Consider the following 19,352-nt stretch of genomic DNA (forward strand, 5'->3'; position numbering starts at 1 on the left):
AGTAGTTCTAAGTTCTAGGGGACTGATGACCTGAGAAGTTAAGTCCCATAGTGCTCAGAGCCATTTGAACCATCTTGAAGAACATGAAACTCGATACAAAAGAATTTGCACTGTAATTTGAACAATTTGTTTAAAGAGCCTGAGAAATAATTTGGAAATGGAGAAGAAACTTTATTTATCTGAATGATGAGAGAGAATTTTAATAGTATGCTAAGCTTTAACTTCATGAAGAAGACCGACATGAAACATAATTCGACGAATAACACGACATCTGAGAATGTTAGGACCGCTCATCCATTTTCTTTGGAGCAGATCGTAGAAAGTCGAATTTGCAGAACAGACCTGTTGACTCTGGCGGTTTTCGGCCGAGGCCTGGCGGCAGTCTTGTCCCTGTCAATGCTGAAGCGGCCAACGGCTGCGTGGGCGTTGGGGAGCGGCGGCTGCGCGGCTGCAGGAAGCGGGGGAGTTTCCGCGTCCATCTCAGGAGTCCGCACTGGAGGACTCTGCAAAAACAACAACAACCCTGTCTACAGTTGATCATCAAAACCTAAGGGGGCCTGCGGTAGTCAGCGCTGTCTCCACTGTTGAAAATATTTGTAATGGACACCATTACAACAGACAGAAGCAGAAAAACATTCATTTTATATCGCTCTACAGTGATGATTTCGTGATCGACATAAACTCAGCCAGACATTATATTAGTCAACCTCTCAAGAGGGAATGCTGGTAGCTTTGGAGCGCTATTGATACTATCGAACTGGTACGAGGCAGTCATGTCACCCATCACTGCTGAAGTAAGTCATGGCAGTGAAGATGTGCGTGCAAGTATGTGCCAGTCTGGTGTATGGAATCAGCGCAGTAAGGTACTAGGAGACATGACAGAATAGCAGAAAGGAGCTTTCGTTTTTGGACGTGCCCATGACAACACTGAAAAAAGTTGCCCAGTTTGTTGGTATACCAACGCAGATTGTCGATCGTGTCTACAAGGAAAAGTGTACCACTAGCAGCCACGTAATAAGGCGCAAGAACATTACTCGTACAAAGAAAGACACAGACCTGAGACGATCGTTAACTCCTTGTCTATGAGAATCTCTTTCAAATCCAACATGGATTACTGCTATCCATAAATGCAGACCCATTTCAACAATTTTTCGAGCGAACACTGCGAAGCGAGCTGCGTGCAATAGACATTTGAGGTCAGATACTGTGCAAAAGGCCTATTCTCACAGGAACCCATAAATATGTACGTTCTCAGTGGGCTAACCACAGAAACTGGTCAGTATAGACCGACGAGTCGATATTTTGCTTTTTTTAAAACATGATGCTAGGAGTCGAATACGCTGACGGTCCAAATAGTTCGTCTGGAGGTGTTTCTCGTGCCCTGACTTGGGCCTACTCTTTCAGATATCTGTGAAAATCATCTAGGACATTTATTTCAACATTCTCAGTAACAAACTTCTTTCTTCTACAATTTCATGATAAGAATGTCGTAGACAGTTCCATCTTCTGAGACGACACCAACCTGCACGCATACACTCCTCGTCTGTCGACAACTCAGGTATTTATCGCACCTCGACTGGTCCACTAAATCACCCGAGCTGAGGCCCATAGAAAATATCTGTACTATTTGGAACAGCAATTTGGTAGCTCTGCAGCATCTAACCATCACTGAGTGGCTTCAGCTCTATGTGGCATACCTGAAGAAACCTGTTGGCTCTCTTTGTCTTCGAACTGTGGCCAATATCAATGCTAGAGACGGTATTGCACTGCAGCGTCATGTCTCCTGGGAATGACTAATTTTTTAGCCAGTGCGTTTATTTATTTATTATATATTTTTTTTCTTTATTGTATTTCAATTCCCCATCGGGGCGGGCTGGCGGCAGCATATGCACTGCTCTTCAGCCGAAAGACATGGAACAAACAATAGAAGACATTTAAAAATAACAAAGGAGAGAATATGGTGAACATAGATATAAAAAAATGGGGAACATCATGGAAGGCAATAGACAAAAAACGGGGTGACTGTAAAATGGAGATAAAAAACTGTTTAAAAGTAGCACACACAAAAAGCCACACACTGCGACAATTAAAAGAACACAAGGCACAGTATGACAGGAGCATAAAAGGTATCGATGGATGGCGTAGCACATAACAAACACTGACGGCGAACCTCAAGGCAGTACACAATTAAAATCACACCTCTTGATGTACAGGAGAAACAGCACTAAACACAACACTGATGTGGCACACTGACGATGATCAAAACAGAGGATCTGCCAGGCGCAAGGAGAGGATGGAGACCGGAAGAAGGGAGGGAGGGGAAGAGATGGGGGAGAAGAGCGGGGGGCGCGCTGAAGAGGGCCAGGTAGGGAGGGATGTGGGCAGGAAAGAGGCAAGTATGGGTTGCAGGGTCTCAGGGGAGGGGGGAACGGAGGAAAATCCGCTCCGGGGGAAGGAGGGAAGAGGAAAAAGGGGGCCCTGGGGAGGGGGGCGGGAACAAGGCCAGGTTATAGTTGGAAGGGAGGGTAGATGTCACGGCGAAGTTCGTCATCTGGGAGGGGTAGGCGTTGGAAATTGCCCTGATGAAGGAGGTGGAGGGTGTGGAGGTGGAGAGAGGGAGGGATACAGCGATAGAGGTGCGGCAATGGGCAGGGGGTGGAGAGGAAGGAGGAAACCAGAGGGTGGGGGGGATCAAGCCTGCGGATAATGTAAAGGATGCGGAGATGTTGGAGGAACAGGAGGAGGTGGGGGAAGGGGATCAGTTCATACAGGAGCTGTGTGGGGGAAGGAAGGCGGATACAGAAGGCAAGGCGGAGGGCATGGCGTTCAAGGATTTGGAGGGCCTTGTAAAAGCGGGTGGGGGCGGAGATGCAGGCAACTCTGACATAACAGTGCGTTTATTATGTTTCGTCGGCTTATATATAGACCGTGATGGCATCAACAGTACTGATGATAGAATCAAAGTAGTCTCGATGCTGAGGCAGATGCTAACTAGAGTGCTGTATGACAAACAAATGCCAATACATCCAAAGCCAATATACAGGGTTCTCCATTGATAGTGACCGGACCAAATATCTCACGAAATAAGCATCAAGCAAAAAAACTAGAAGAACGAAACTCTTCTAGCTTGAAGGGCGAAACCAGATGGTGCTATGGTTGTCCTGCTAGATGGCGCTGGCATAGGTCAAACGGATATCAACTGCGTTTTTTTAAAAATAGGAACCCCCATTTTTATTACATATTCGTGTAGTACGTAAAGAAATATGAATGTTTTAGTTGGACCACTTTTTTCGCTTTCTGATACATGTCGCTGTAATAGTCACAAACGTATAAGTACGTGGTATCACGTAACATTCCGCCAGTTAGGACGGTATTTGCTTCGTGATACATTACCCGTGTTAAAATGGATCCTTTACCAATTGTGGAAAAGGTCGATATCGTGTTGATGTATGGCTATTGTGATCAAAATGTCCAACGGGTGTGTGCTATGTATGCTGCTCTGTATCCTGGACGACATTATCCAAGTGTCTGAACCGTTCGCCGGATAGTTACGTTATTTAAGGAAACAGGAAGTGTTCAGCCTCATGTGAAAACGTCAACCACGACCTGCAACAAATGATGATGCCCAAGTAGGTGATTTAGCTGCTGTCGCGGCAAATCCGCACATCAGTAGCAGAAAAATTGCGCGAGAATCGGGAATCTCAAAAACGTCGGTGTTGAGAATGTTACATCAACATCGATTGCACCCGTACCATATTTCTAGGCACCAGGAATTGCATGGCGACGACTTTGAACCTCGTGTACAGTTCTGCCACTGGGCACAAGACAAATTAGGGACGATGACAGATTTTTTGCACGCGTTCTATTTAGCGACGAAGCGTCATTCACCAACAGCAGTAACGTAAACCAGCGTTATATGCACTATTGGGCAACGGAAAATCCACGATGGCTGCTACAAGTGGAACATCAACGACCTTGGCGGGTTAATGGATGGTGCAGCATTATGGGAGGCAGGATAATTGGCCCTCATTTTATGGATGGCAATCTAAATGGTGCAATGTATGCTGATTTCCTATGTAATGTTCTACCGATGTTACTACAAGATGTTTCACTGCATGACAGAATGACGATGTACTTCCAACATGATGGATGTGCGGCACACAGCTCGCGTGCGGTTGAAGCCGTATTTTATAGCATATTTCATGACATGTTGATTGGTCGTCGAAGCAGCATACCATGGCCCGCACGTTCACCGGATCTGACATTCCCGGATTTCTTTCTGTGGGGAAAAATGAAGGATATTTTCTGTCGTAATCCACCGACAACGCCTGACATCATGCGTCAGCGCATTGTCAATGCATGTGCGAACATTACGGAAGGCGAACTACCCGCTATTGAGAGGAATGTCGTTACACGTATTGCGAAGTGCATTGAGGTTGACCGACATTATTTTGAGCATTTATTGCATTAATGTGGTATTTACAGGTAATCACGCTGTAACAGCATGCGTTCTCAGAAATGATAAGTTCAGAAAGATACATGTATCACATTGGAACAAACGAAATAAAATGTTCAAATGTACCTGCGTTCTGTACTTTAACTTAAAAAAAAGAAACCTACCTGTTACCAACAGTTCGTCTAAAATTGTGAGCCATATGTTTGTGACTATTACAGCACCATCTATAACAAAGCGAAAAAAGTGGTCCAACTAAAACATTCATATTTCTTTACGTACTGCACGAATATGTAATAAAAATGGGGGTTCCAATTTAAAAAAAAAACTCAGTTGATATCCGTTTGACCTATGGCAGTGCCATCTAGTGGGCCACCATAGCACCATCTGGTTTCCCCCTTCAAGCTAGACAAGTTTCGTTCTTTGTAATTTTTTCGTTTGACGCTTATTTCGTGAGATATTTGGTCCGGTCTCGATCAACGGACAACCCTTTATACAAGACTGCCATTTGGGCGATTGCAATGTATGTAATTGAGAGCTGGTCAGTAGCAGTGCCCAATGAAGGTTAATGCAGTGTTCCCTACTTTATCATGCTACCAACTAATATAGCCGTTAAGAGATTTTTATTTCTCCAATTATGGAGCAAATAAGAAGAAGATGGGTTTACCGGCATGAATACATTCACTGGGCAGCACGTTCTATTGTGGTCAAGGCTACCTAAGTACTTGAAAGTAATGGCACATGTCCACATAGTCAAGTTGTGATTGGAAAACACGTTAAATACATGATGATTGTGTCGCTATGCACGGGCGACACGACACCGCAACAGATGTGCGACTCCAGATCCAAAGAAATGGGCCTTGATAAAATGGGATGAAGAAATCCCCTGAGCACAATGTGATTAGCCAGTCGCCACCATTAGAACTAGACCCACGGTAGACTGTCAAACATATCAAAGCATGGTCACAAAGAAAGCTTTCAGCCACAATATTTCTCCAACAAATAAGCCAGGGTTGACTTCCATGACAAAGTATATACTGATAAAGTATTTTTAGCTGATGCAGCCAATGATGTTGCGACATGCTTCTTTCAAATGATCTTCCAACACTAGCAGTGGAAGTAACAAAAACTGAAAGACCATGAAAACTCTGTGTGCAACTGCATGCCCGCTCCTTCTCAGAAACAGTCCATATGAAGTCTTCAAAGAGTTGCATCATATTGCACCAGTAACTTGCTGAAAAAGCACATATACCTACTAAAAAATTAGAAAATAAAATGGAGATCGATATTATTAAATATAACTAGCTGAAGATAAGGTAATGATGAAGCATCACGGAACTATAAGGGAAAGACTCAATTAAATGATGACAGGCTTTTTGTTGCATCAGTGGCTTGTGTTGTAGGTACTGATTTAGCTCATAATCCATTGAAAAATGTGAAAGTGCAGTTCATTTCGAGACAGTCACAAACTAGTTTTCATAAACCCTACATGTCTCCCTGATAGGATTAATATGGTTGCAATATCAGCTTCACACAGGCCCACAATGAGCTAAGGGATACGTGGGCCAGTCAGAAATGCAGTTCTGTAGCTAGACACTACAATAATGCTGGCGAAGTATTGTGTAGCATAATGGTCTACGGTTGAAAGAAGCAGAGAAGATAGCAGTAGGCAGTTATTGTCAGAATATGAGGGTCTGCTTAATCCTCATTGGTCTTTACCAGTGACCCCAGTGATACAGTACAGAATCGCAAGAAATAATGAACTGCCCATGTATCATAAATTTTACCACATGCCACATTATTTGCAGCCAGTGGTGGATGAATTTATTAACCAGCAACTACGAAATGGTATTATAGAGAAAAGTACAGTTCCCTAGAACTACCAGTGGAAATTATCCTGAAGAAAATGCAGATGGAATGAAGGCATATAGCTTTTGTTCCGACTATCGGTAGCTCAATAAGTGTTCATTCATAGATTATCCTACTTCAAATGTAATAGGAACTTCGGATAGTCTGGAGAAATGCAGATATTTTTTTTACCCTGGATCTGTGCAGTGGTTATCATCAGTTGGAGGTGGCACCAGAGGATCGCCAAATGGCAGAATTTATGGTTGCGTCATGAGATTATCACTGTGAAAACCACACCAGATACTTTCAGCACCTCTTAGCTGGGGTAGTGCTGGATTGAAGCTGGACAACGTACAGTGTATTTAGATGACGTAATTGTCTTTATGAAGAATTTGGAAGAGCATATATTGTGGGTAAGGTGCACGTAACACTTGGTTTAGAAAACTTTGCGACAGAAGAACTACAGTATTTAGGACATGTAATTAGTCATGAGGGAGTCCAGCTGGATACCTGTATAACAAAAGAAGAAAAAAGTAAAGTTCCACTGGTCAGTTTAGTGAGAATATGCATTCAGTCATTTGAGAGATTTATTAATAACTGGAACTATATTAGTTTTCCCAAATTATGAGAAGGAATTTGTGTTATCATGTGACACAAGCAATCATGCACAAGGCTGTGTATACAGTCAGAATGGAGAGGGCATGACGTCAACTATACCTCACTATAGTTGAACAGAGCAGAAGAATAACATTCACGGGACAGCAAGTAAATTAGGCATGAAAAGCAGTTTCATTATCCTGTGCTCAGTCGTTATTTACAGCGGTGGTAAAACGTTGTGACTGGTACCGGGTGGGTTTTGACTTGCTTTGCTGTTGACAAGTCTCTGATTTGGAATGTGATTAGAATTAGATATCGCTGAGTTTGTGCAGATTACTGTGCAAGACTGCTCGCATCGTTATTATCGTTTAACTTCCATCCGAGACCCTGTGTCCGTTCTCGTATTCTAGTGTTCCGAACCAGACGCAACAGTGACTGTAAGAGATATGCGAGAGCGTACCATTTGGAGGTTATCGGCGATGAAGGCGGGGTTGATGATGCCGAGCCCCGTGCCGGAGCCGCTGGAGCTGGAGGTGGAGGAGCGGCCGTGGTGCTGGAAGAGCAGCCGCCGCGCGCTGCCGTTGGAGGCGCTGGTGGGTGGCCGCCATCTGGCGGAGCGCGCCCGCCGCGCCCGCGACCCGCGGCCCAGCATCGCGCCGCCGTCTGCAACACGCCGCCGCGCACTCAGCACCAGCAACGTGCAACCGCCGCCTGTCGCTTTACTACGCACAATTCAAACAGGGCTGTTAATCTGTTAACGCCAAAAATCAATGTTTCGTTTCACCACCCACGAGATTTTGTAGAGGATCGTTTACTAAAATTTGCACCATTTTTTGGTCTTGAAGCCGTTTTCAATATCGGCCACACCCCCTTTCAGTTCAACAAGATGTAGGACAAAAAGAAGAAATTATTTTTAGTGGTTCTGGGAGACACGTAGTCACAACGTTTCCACGAACGTATTCAAGAAGTCGGCGTCGAGTAACGGGGTTTATAATGGTCCATTTTACTCTTTGTTGTTGTGACTTAAGGTTCAATCAAATTCGCGACACTTCGTCTCGTTGCTGTTACTGACTGCGACAGCAGTGCACTAAGAGACTAGCAAAGTACACTTCTGAATGCAATATCGGAGGAGTGCGAAGAGTCTCGTCCATGTTGATTTTTAACGTAGCTTTTTACAATAAGGAGCGAATGTTGTGCCATAACAATCAACAATGTCTAAAAAACAGCAGGAAATTTGATTTTTTTAGTTTCCTGAGGACCCTGGGAGGTATGAAACGGTACAGTACAAGGCAGTTTCTTTACTATTCTCTCGTAACGTACAGATAATTACCAAAGAATGTCATTTTTCTTTAAGAACAAAAAAGGCTATTAAACAACAGAAGACCCAACCTTTTGAAGAAATACGTCGTACAAAACCCAAAAACGTCAAGTTTCGTTCGCTACACTTGCAGCCAAATCACTGAATTTAGAACATGGAAAAGTTGTACGGAATGCAATACCTGCATTATTTAAAGCAGCAAATAAGCCACCACATCTGTATCTGAAGAGAAAGCTACACAGAGGTGATAATCAATCGTCAAACTCAATAAATCTCTTTCCCAACACAGAAGAAACCAATTCTGCAAGTGTTGCTACTTCTGAGCCACAAACGGCAAGAATAACACGTGCGAGACGGATACGGCAGCCCGTCGAGACTACATTGCGATGCAGTCTACAGCGCAATACTATGTGCCATTACATAAACATTATTGTCAACGCAACTGCTTGAACATTGTGTAACTGACGTATTTACAAGCACGTAAATATTTTAAATCACCACACTTATTCAGGATTCTGATATGCCTGGAGTAATAATGTTTCAACTGTTCATTTGTGTATCCGTGGTATCGGTAGCAGCTGCACAAATAGTTTATTAAATTTTGTATTCTAGTTGCAACTGCTGAGATACATTTCTTTTTCATGACACGTGTTTCATCTTAGGCAGCTGGATTGATTTGGGGGAGAGACCAAACAGCGAGGTCATCGGTCTCATCGGATTAGTTAAGAATGGGGAAGGAAGTCGGCCGTGCCCTGTGAAAGGAACCATCCCGGCATTTGCCTGAAGCGACTTAGGGAAATCACGGAAAACCTAAATCAGGATGGTCGGACGCGGGATTGAACCGTCGTCCTCCCGAATGTGAGTCCAGTATGAAACACCATGACTGCTCCTTGGTTACAATGAGAATTTGATCTCTGGATGCGCATTTCAAAAGAATGTTCGCTTTTGGTTCTCATGTTATTAATAAAAATTAAAATTCTGCAACAAAACCAGTTTACGATAATGAGGGTGAAAAATGGAGGATTCGTCACAATACAGAGTTGTACGATATTTACAAAGAGCCGAACATCGTGGCTATAATGAAGACACGACGACTCTAGTGGGCAGGGCAATTTGTTCGAATGCAGGACAACCGATGGCCGAAAACTGTACTCAGCACCAAGCCAACCGGCAGAAGGCCCGTACGAAGACCTAGAACTCGATGTAGTGACTGCGTATCCAAAGTCCTTCAGAGAGTGGGAGTGCTGGAAGGATGGCAGAAAGGAGCCAAAACAGGCTGAAGTGGAGGCAGTCTCTGAAAGCAGCGCGCGGTCCATTGGGCCTGATCGCGTTAAGTAAGTAAGTAACAAAACCAGGTGAGAGTTAAAACTCATGTGTAATAAGAGAGAAGAAACACTTCTATTTCGAACACAGAAACAAAAGTCAGAATGCCTCCACCAGGTTTTAAGTGAATAACTTGAAAAGTGTATGAAGACAAAAAAGCGCTTTTTAGTATTTGCACACATATTCGTATGAGCAGAATATCCAGTGCCCTTATATATATACGTGGGGCGTTCAGTATATATATGTACACGAGGGGCGTTCAATAAGTACTGCAACGCATTTTTTCTCGGCCAATTTCGGGTGAGAAAATGCGGAATTTGTTGTGAAACATCCTGGAATATTCCCGCTTCAGCTCCTATAGTTTCAGGAAGTTCCGAAGGAGGCGGCCCTATACGTAGCCTTCAAAATGGCGTCTGTAACGGAAGTGCTTTTAAACAGAACTCTCATTGAGTTTCTTTGGGCAGGAAAAACAGAGCACCGCAGATATTCATAGGCGCTTGCGGAAGTATTGGGACAACGTCGGTACCATTCCAAAATACCGTCACCAACCTCCGCCCGCCCCCGCCCGCCCCCGCCCGCCCCCGCCCGCCCCCTCCCCGCCCCCCCCCCCGCCCCCGCCCCCCCCCCTCCCACCCGCCTACGTATATGCGCTAGACATGAAATGTTTTCATAACACCGTCACCCTTCCAAAGCATCGTTAGTCGAAGGTCGCACGCAATGTATCCGGCACGTGGTGCCTCTCTAATCGTTATTACCGTAGCGGGTTGTGACATAGAGAGAGAAGCATCGTTAGTAGACAACAACAAGATCGCACGCAGTGTATCCGGCAAGTGGTGACTCTCTAGTCGTTATTACCGTAGCGGGTTGTGCCATAGAGAGAGAAACCCTTTCTGGAACTCGAACCCTGCTCCTCCTGGGTGGAAAGGCCAAGTGCTCCCACCTAACACAATTAAACCACCAGACACACATGGAATTGATGGGAAATTAAAAAATGCCGGAGCCCTTTCTGGGACTCGAACCCTGGTGCTCCTGGACGGAATGCTCAAGTGCACCCCCAACACATGAAACCTGCCTAGATGCGGGAGAGGAAGGTTAGGTTAGTGTACTTTATTTATTTTGGTCGAGAAACTGACGCAAAGATCGATCCTAATTGCGTAATTAATCACAAAGATAGGCCCTAATTACACAACTATATGCAAAGCACTACAGAAGGACGGCATAAAATCGCAATACGCCGCGAAAACTGACGATACCATACAACTGGTGTTATCCTGCCAAGAAAAAAAATTCGCAGAACCACTCGAAACCAGCGACAGAAACATCGAAACTCTACCCTACACCTACAAGCTGCCAGAGTTGATATTAGCTAACTTTGAGAAGGGTGTATTTCCTGCTTTTCATGTATGCGTGTTTCTACTGCATTACAGAGAAGTTATTATCAGAGTTTTTTTTCTTTGTATACGTCTACGGCATTGCATGTTTCGAATTCTTTAAGTTCAATGGGCTCCATGTACAATTAATCTTAAATAGAGTGATGGTAGAAATGCTGTCTGGAAGCTTCCATATGAGGTATACTTTTTTCGTATTTGGTCTTCGTGGTCCTTATGCGCAATTAATGTTAGCTGCAGTAGAGTCGTTTGGTAGTTACCTTGAAATGAGGGTCTCTAAATTTTGTGTTTACAGTTCCTAGGAAAGAACACCGTCCTCCAAGGACTTCTGTTTGAGTTCTGAAAGCAGCTCCATGGCACTTACAGGTAACAAATCTAGAAGCCATTCGCCGAAATTCTTCAACATGACCTGGAACGGATCAATCCCACCAGTGAAGTAAGCAGGACGATAGTAATACACCTGAAAGTTACTGGTTTATTATTCCTACTCATCAGCATTAACTTGCATTTTTTCCGCATTTAAGGCTAGAGACCATTCATCACACCAAATGGAAATTTTGTCTAAATCGTCTTGTGTCCTCCTACAGTCACTCAGCTTTGATGACTTATCGTAGACCGCTGCATCGTCGGCAGACTACTGACCCGCCAAATCATTTAAGTATAAAGAGAACAGCAGCTATCCAATTGCACTGGGCTGCATGTTGGATATAGCCACTCTCGTATCTCTGAGCCTGTTACATATGCTCGTGCCCTCGTTAACGGGCCGCGATGGGAGATCGTGTCATGTACCTTCCAGAAATCTAGAATATGTAATCCACCTGTTACCTTCCTTTATAGTTCTAGATATATCATGTGAAATAAAGGCATGCCGAGTTTTGAACGAATGATGCTTTCTAAAATCAGGCTGTTTCATCAACATAAACAGCTTAGCCTCAAGAATGTTTATTATATTCGAACTGAGAATACGTACAAAGATTCGGGAGCAATCCGAAGTTAGGGATATTGGTCTGTAATTTTGCGGTCTGTTCCTTCATCTTTCTTGTATACTGGAGTGACCCGCGCTTTCTTTCGTTCCTTTATACCATTCGTTTCGATCTTCGTATTGGACGAGAAAGAAAGAGAGAGAGAGAGGCGGGGTGATGGACCAATTCCCTGGAGTACTCCTTCTAAAATCTAACAGGAATGCCATCCGGACCAGATGATTTGTCTGTTTTTCAAATCTTGACGGTGCTTCCTTATGTCAGTTATACATCTTCCATACGGGGGTCCGTCCGAAGGTCAAGAGACTGCATGTTTGTACGGTTTTCATGCTTGAACGATGTCTTAAACGTGAAATTTTAAACTTAGGTTTGGCTTTTGATATCTTCAACTGCCGCACCAGACTGGTCAACAAGGAACTGACTGGAATCCTTAGACTCGCTTACCGATTTTACACACGGCCTGAAAGTTCTCGGCTCCCTGCCAAATCTTTTGCTAAGTTGTGACGGTGGCAGTTACGTGCTTCACCCATTAATATTTCGGCAGCCGGCTAATGGCTTACGAGACCTCGATTCAGTCTATTAAACGTGCTTGATTCGATTATTCTATTCCCTACAGCTTACAGCCATGAAATATCGATCAAATTATACATCATCTTCGTTTTCCATTAATGTCGATGGTACTTCATTCCTAAATATACGGCTTACAAGTAGTATTGTTTAGTGCTCGTCGCAGTTATGAGTACCGGTAACTACAAGCGAGGTTCATTACAAAAGCGAATCATTACAAAAGCGATACTATCTGACTCGAAATAGCAAGGTATCTATGACAGGGTATGCTAATACACAGAAAATTCGGTGCATAACTGATTCTTTGTCTATGTGATGCACAAAACTAATTTCATTTTGTTTTGAGGTTATTTATTTATTTATTGATATTAGTTTCAGAAGCTATCCCCGATAGCCCCGCATAGCCATCACTGTCAAGATGGTACTTACTTCCGGAGGAGGGGTATGGAAAAGATGATAATGATGACGATGATGATGATGTAATATTTCTCTGTGAAATAATAAATATCGAGTAAAAGCACTACATATTTTGGAACACAACCTACGAGCAGCTTAGAGACAGAAGTGATGACACTTTCTGCGGGACCTGACCATCATTTTGCAGAACAATGCTCAAGCACGTAGAGTGCAAACTGTTACTGATTTGTTTGACTGATGGGATTGCTGAGTGCTGTACCACCTACTGCGGTCCCCTGACGTAAGTCCTCGTGAGTTCAACTCGATTTCTGACTGAAGGAAACACTTCAAAGCAATTGCTTGACGACTGCTGCAACTCATCGGTTAACAGACCGCGCCACTCGAACTGTCGACACATGTAACACTGCTAAGAGCATCACTGGCAAGGGTTATACACTATGCTGGAGACTACTTTGAAGGTCAATAAAACTTTGAAAGACATATTTATTTTGTACGAGCTGTAAATAAATAGGGTCCACTGTTAAATGTCCAATCCTCGTATATAAACTCTCTCCTAGTATCCACCATCTTCTACAAGACGAGGCCCTTACAACAGAGTATAACACAGAGGTGCATGTGTGTTTGATGCTTTAGAAATACGCAGTGTGTTGCCTCTACAGTTGCTAAATTCATCGTATCATCCACAGTGATTAAATGATACACTGTCACTGATGCGGCCAAAGATGCCAATACAGAGATAGAATGTATTGTACTTAAACTGCCAACAGCCTCGATTTTTACATCAGTCTATCGCACACCCTTGTTCAGTCTATTTCAGTAATGTCCAGCCTTGTACCAATCCATATATCCTCAATTTACACTATAACTTTGATGCCACTGACTGATCTCCATGACAGCAGCAATATCTCCCTCCCTGTAATACTATTACTTGGAGTGCAATAAGACTCTCTTCACCAACTGTTCGGTGTTGTAATCAAGGAAGAAATTAACCGCATATTTACCTTCTCAGAGGAACCGAAAGTATAAGACCACTCGGATTACGTTTCGCAGACTCATCCAATTTGATTTCGTTTGGCTCCCTTACAACTCAGCTGATGATGCCATTCTTACGTGCTCTCCGTCCCACACAGCAACTTGTGTGATGAAGACGCTCGATCTGCTCACCACACAACGAATTCAACCACTGGTGGTGTTAAAGATTAATATGTTTTAGAACAGTTAGTCTAATTCTGAAGACGACGCTAGTTTGACTGATTATGGCATTGGTCTTCCGCTCCTAGTCTGCTTCTGTCTGTAACGGTAGGCTCAATTCAACGTCATGCTTATCTGTTAAACAAAACAAGAGTTAGTTTTACACTTTACAACAAGTAAAAATCAGTGATAGTGGTCAAGGTTCATGGCTGGACTTGAGAGCATCTATCTTTTGTGGTGACCTTCATTATCATCCTTTAAACTGACTGGCGTGTTGTTTTAGCGTCTCTGCTTAACTCAAATAGTTAAGCCCAGACTCGGCTAGCGTCTCTTACAACACTCCTACGGCCCAAATAATCAATAAGCTCTGTCTATCACGCTATTGCGTGCGACCAGCCACATGATTTACGTCTTTCTATGACAGTTCAAAACTCGCCTTTTCACACAACATCCTCATCGAGCCGATTACGAAATATCCATGTTTGATGCGTCCCTATCGCCTAATTTCGATTGACAGGCCACCGGATAGTCGTTTTGATCACCGGACTCACACTATCAACACAATTGAGATAACAGGTGCGTCTCGAACACTAATGCGTCGGACAGATCACCTCATAATTATCACCCGAAACACCCACAATCGCCATACGCCGATAACGCAACGGGTGGGTCCTGAACACTACCGCGTCGGACGTCATACCCTGCACTCGTCTCAAGAAACGCAACACATTCGGTGGGACGCAATATCCACCTACCACATCACAACACGCTCAACACACCCCAAATCCATCCACCACAGAGCCAGATTTTATCCTGAAAGCTCTCCTGTCCAATAGCCTTGCCATAAAATTTTGTATAGGAAGTTATCTACATAAGATAACCCCTTCTATAATTAATCTAATACTTCTAAATATTGCTCGTGTCATAGATGAAGCAAATTTTCTATACTAAGCGACCCAGTGGTCCCCATACAACAAAATTTAACATCAAACACATAATATACACACAATCCATACCAAAATAAGACAAGCATATGAAAATAGGAAAATAAATACACACATCATAAAACAAATAATCACAAAACACAAATAAAACACTGCCTATACTAATACAAATAAACATCGCCAACAAATCACAAAAATCTAATCTAATTATACACTACTTTGTTCCCGGCCGCGTTCTTCCGCAGCCGAGTGTGCAGCCCTAGTCATTCTTGTCTGTTTTGCGCAGTTTGCGTACGGCCAGGGTTCGCCGGACGTATTTTGATTATTTGTGTAGGTTCTGGATTGCGGTCTTCACTCGCTCTCCAGTTCTGCACTGGTTGATCCCTTGCATTTTTATTGGTTGGTTTCCAGTTATTATTACCCTGGTTCCACCTACGTTCCTGTGGCGGATAATGTTTGTTCTCTATTATCGCGTCACTGTGGATTGTTTCTTCAAGTTGCATGCTTTGTGAGCTGTACCGCGGAACTTACCCGTAAGATGACAGTTGTCTCTACGAGGAGTCTCAGCTTTTCTATCTAAGACCAGCCCGCAAATATGACAATTAACAGCCTTTTCATACAAGTCATCATTTTCCTTTGATTTGGTCATGGGAATATTGATGCTGTAGAGCTTGTGAACTTGCCATCAAAGTTTTCCAAGCTCAGTGAGAAGCCAAACCGCTGGATCGCCCCCCTACATAAGACTGATAGCTATTAAGTTTACAATCATATGCGCATACAACTTGGAACGCAGCCGCATAAGGCTCAGTGAGAAGCCAAACCGCTGGATCGCCCCCCCTACATAAGACTGATAGCTATTAAGTTTACAATCATATGCGCATACAACTTGGAACGCAGCCACATAAGGTACATGTTTTTGTGTGAAGGTTGTGTGTGAGGCTAAGGGGTTCCCTTCACAACGAGTAATAGGAGCCAGCAAGCATCAAAATCGGCGTACACAACAAAAGAACAACGCTGCTGGTGGTGAGTATTTTTAAATTTAATGAAGTTATTTTCCTCAGTGGGCATAACAACACGTACCGGGTCCTTGCATGCACAATCTAATAGATGTGTCGCTAATAACTCTTGAGATGAAAAATAACTCAAACACCTTATACAAATATGTTGTTTATGTTCATTTTTACTTAACTGGGAGGAAATGAGTCGGGACATGTCTTTGATCCAGACGTAGTGGTAATTATCACGTTCGGAGAAGAGCAGCATGTTGACATGCAACTCTCGTTCACATGCAAATTTTGAGAAATGGAGGGGGCCTACTACTGTATGCTTGTTCTGCTCATCTGACTTGCTTTTCTTCTCCAGGCCACAAACGTGGACCGATATTGCGGTATTCTGAGCTTAAAACTTAGGTATGTCCTGGATTCTTAAAGGGAACTCTATTCCGTCAAAGTTGTACTGTCTCTAAATATCTTTGACTTTGTAACTGCTGGGACGCTCGGGATGATGTTTGTAATTGTAATTTCTCTCGCAAGCCAGGACTGACCATGCAAAACACGCATTATCATAGTTATTTTGAACATTAACGCACGCCTGCTTTTTCTCAATATCTATAGGGAGTTTAATATAACTGGACCCTCCATTCATTGAATCATAGACATGTATATGGATGTCGAGGTGTGGTATACTGCTGAGCGCTTTAGCGGATCCACGTACTTCCATCTCGGAAAATCGGTCCATAATGGCGCTCAAGGTGGATTCTCGGTACAACTCAGCAATCGATGTGCTCCGAGAAATAACACCATTTTCACCCCATATATAATGCAGAGTAGCCGTCTCCGCGTCACCTTGATGTTTAGGGGGGTGACTCAGTTCACTGCATAATACCGCACTGCATTTAATGGCGTTAAATTCCGGATCTTCTATGAGTTTGAGGAGCTCGGTCTCCAAGACGGGGAGGCACGCCTCCAAAAACCTTACAGGATCGCGATACCTCCCGCCTGGATTCTCAATTCTGGTGAAAGAGATTCGCCCCTCAAACGCCCTAGCAACTGCTGAGTATTCTAAGGGAGTCATTACGCCGTTATTCTGATCGATTTCATTATCGATAGAACGGGGGAGAGAACTACCGCTAGCCATAAGGAAATTACTATTATTACAGTTGCTACAACTAGGAGTCCACCCGATAGATGAATGGACTGGTGATGGGTAATCGTAATCATCATCATTTGCAGGGAGAGGTATACGTCTCGGAACGCACACCTAGCGTGGGCGGCGGCGGCGGCGGCGAGCTGTTGCTTCTAGAGGAGGCGGAGGTGACAGCCGGTTTGAAGGGCCAGGCTGTGGCGACGGCGGACGGGCTGCGCAACCAAACGGATGCGACAGCGCTGGGGGGAGAGGGCGCTAACTCTCTCTCTATGTCACAACCGGGGTTATGATATAGAGAGAGAGTTAGCGCCATCTCACCCCAGCGCTGTCGCATCCGTTTGGTTGCGCAGCCCGTCCGCCGTCGCCACAGCCTGGCCCTTCAAACCGGCTGTCACCCCCTCCTCCTCTAGAAGCAGCAGCTCGCCGTCGCCGCCCACGCAAGGTGTGCGTTCCGAGACGTATACCTCTCCCTGCAAATGATGATGATTACGATTACCCATCACCAGTCCATTCATCTATCGGGTGGACTCCTAGTTGTAGCAACTGTAATAATAGTAATTTCCTTATGGCTAGCGGTAGTTCTCTCCCCCGTTCTATCGATAATGAAATCGATCAGAATAACGGCGTAATGACTCCCTTAGAATACTCAGCAGTTGCTAGAGCGTTTGAGGGGCGAATCTCTTTCACCAGAATTGAGAATCCAGGCGGGAGGTATCGCGATCCTGTAAGGTTTTTGGAGGCGTGCCTCCCCGTCTTGGAGACCGAGCTCCTCAAACTCTTAGAAGATCCGGAATTTAACGCCATTAAATGCAGTGCGGTATTATGCAGTGAACTGAGTCACCCCCCTAAACATCAAGGTGACGCGGAGACGGCTACTCTGCATTATATATGGGGTGAAAATGGTGTTATTTCTCGGAGCACATCGATTGCTGAGTTGTACCGAGAATCCACCTTGAGCGCCATTATGGACCGATTTTCCGAGATGGAAGTACGTGGATCCGCTAAAGCGCTCAGCAGTATACCACACCTCGACATCCATATACATGTCTATGATTCAATGAATGGAGGGTCCAGTTATATTAAACTCCCTATAGATATTGAGAAAAAGCAGGCGTGCGTTAATGTTCAAAATAACTATGATAATGCGTGTTTTGCATGGTCAGTCCTGGCTTGCGAGAGAAATTACAATTACAAACATCATCCCGAGCGTCCCAGCAGTTACAAAGTCAAAGATATTTAGAGACAGTACAACTTTGACGGAATAGAGTTCCCTTTAAGAATCCAGGACATACCTAAGTTTTAAGCTCAGAATACCGCAATATCGGTCCACGTTTGTGGCCTGGAGAAGAAAAGCAAGTCAGATGAGCAGAACAAGCATACAGTAGTAGGCCCCCTCCATTTCTCAAAATTTGCATGTGAACGAGAGTTGCATGTCAACATGCTGCTCTTCTCCGAACGTGATAATTACCACTACGTCTGGATCAAAGACATGTCCCGACTCATTTCCTCCCAGTTAAGTAAAAATGAACATAAACAACATATTTGTATAAGGTGTTTGAGTTATTTTTCATCTCAAGAGTTATTAGCGACACATCTATTAGATTGTGCATGCAAGGACCCGGTACGTGTTGTTATGCCCACTGAGGAAAATAACTTCATTAAATTTAAAAATACTCACCACCAGCAGCGTTGTTCTTTTGTTGTGTACGCCGATTTTGATGCTTGCTGGCTCCTATTACTCGTTGTGAAGGGAACCCCTTAGCCTCACACACAACCTTCACACAAAAACATGTACCTTATGTGGCTGCGTTCCAAGTTGTATGCGCATATGATTGTAAACTTAATAGCTATCAGTCTTATGTAGGGGGGGCGATCCAGCGGTTTGGCTTCTCACTGAGCCTTATGCGGCTGCGTTCCAAGTTGTATGCGCATATGATTGTAAACTTAATAGCTATCAGTCTTATGTAGGGGGGCGATCCAGCGGTTTGGCTTCTCACTGAGCTTGGAAAACTTTGATGGCAAGTTCACAAGCTCTACAGCATCAATATTCCCATGACCAAATCAAAGGAAAATGATGACTTGTATGAAAAGGCTGTTAATTGTCATATTTGCGGGCTGGTCTTAGATAGAAAAGCTGAGACTCCTCGTAGAGACAACTGTCATCTTACGGGTAAGTTCCGC

At 44.0% G+C, this 19,352-nt stretch overlaps 1 protein-coding gene across 1 annotated transcript in view; it reads right to left on the reverse strand.

Moving 5' to 3' along the window:
• Nucleotides 1-290: 290 nt before the first annotated feature.
• Nucleotides 291-19,352, reverse strand: part of LOC126205909 (transient receptor potential cation channel subfamily V member 4) — a 247,344-nt gene continuing 228,282 nt past the window's right edge. The window contains exons 16-17 of the mRNA XM_049938875.1: nucleotides 7,359-7,561; nucleotides 291-503 (exon numbers count right to left, since the gene is read on the reverse strand). Coding sequence (XP_049794832.1) covers nucleotides 291-503; nucleotides 7,359-7,561 — 416 coding nt within the window. The remainder of the gene's footprint in view (nucleotides 504-7,358; nucleotides 7,562-19,352) is intronic.

This window comes from Schistocerca nitens, chromosome 1 (genome assembly GCF_023898315.1).
Source record: "Schistocerca nitens isolate TAMUIC-IGC-003100 chromosome 1, iqSchNite1.1, whole genome shotgun sequence".
NCBI lineage: Eukaryota > Metazoa > Arthropoda > Insecta > Orthoptera > Acrididae > Schistocerca > Schistocerca nitens.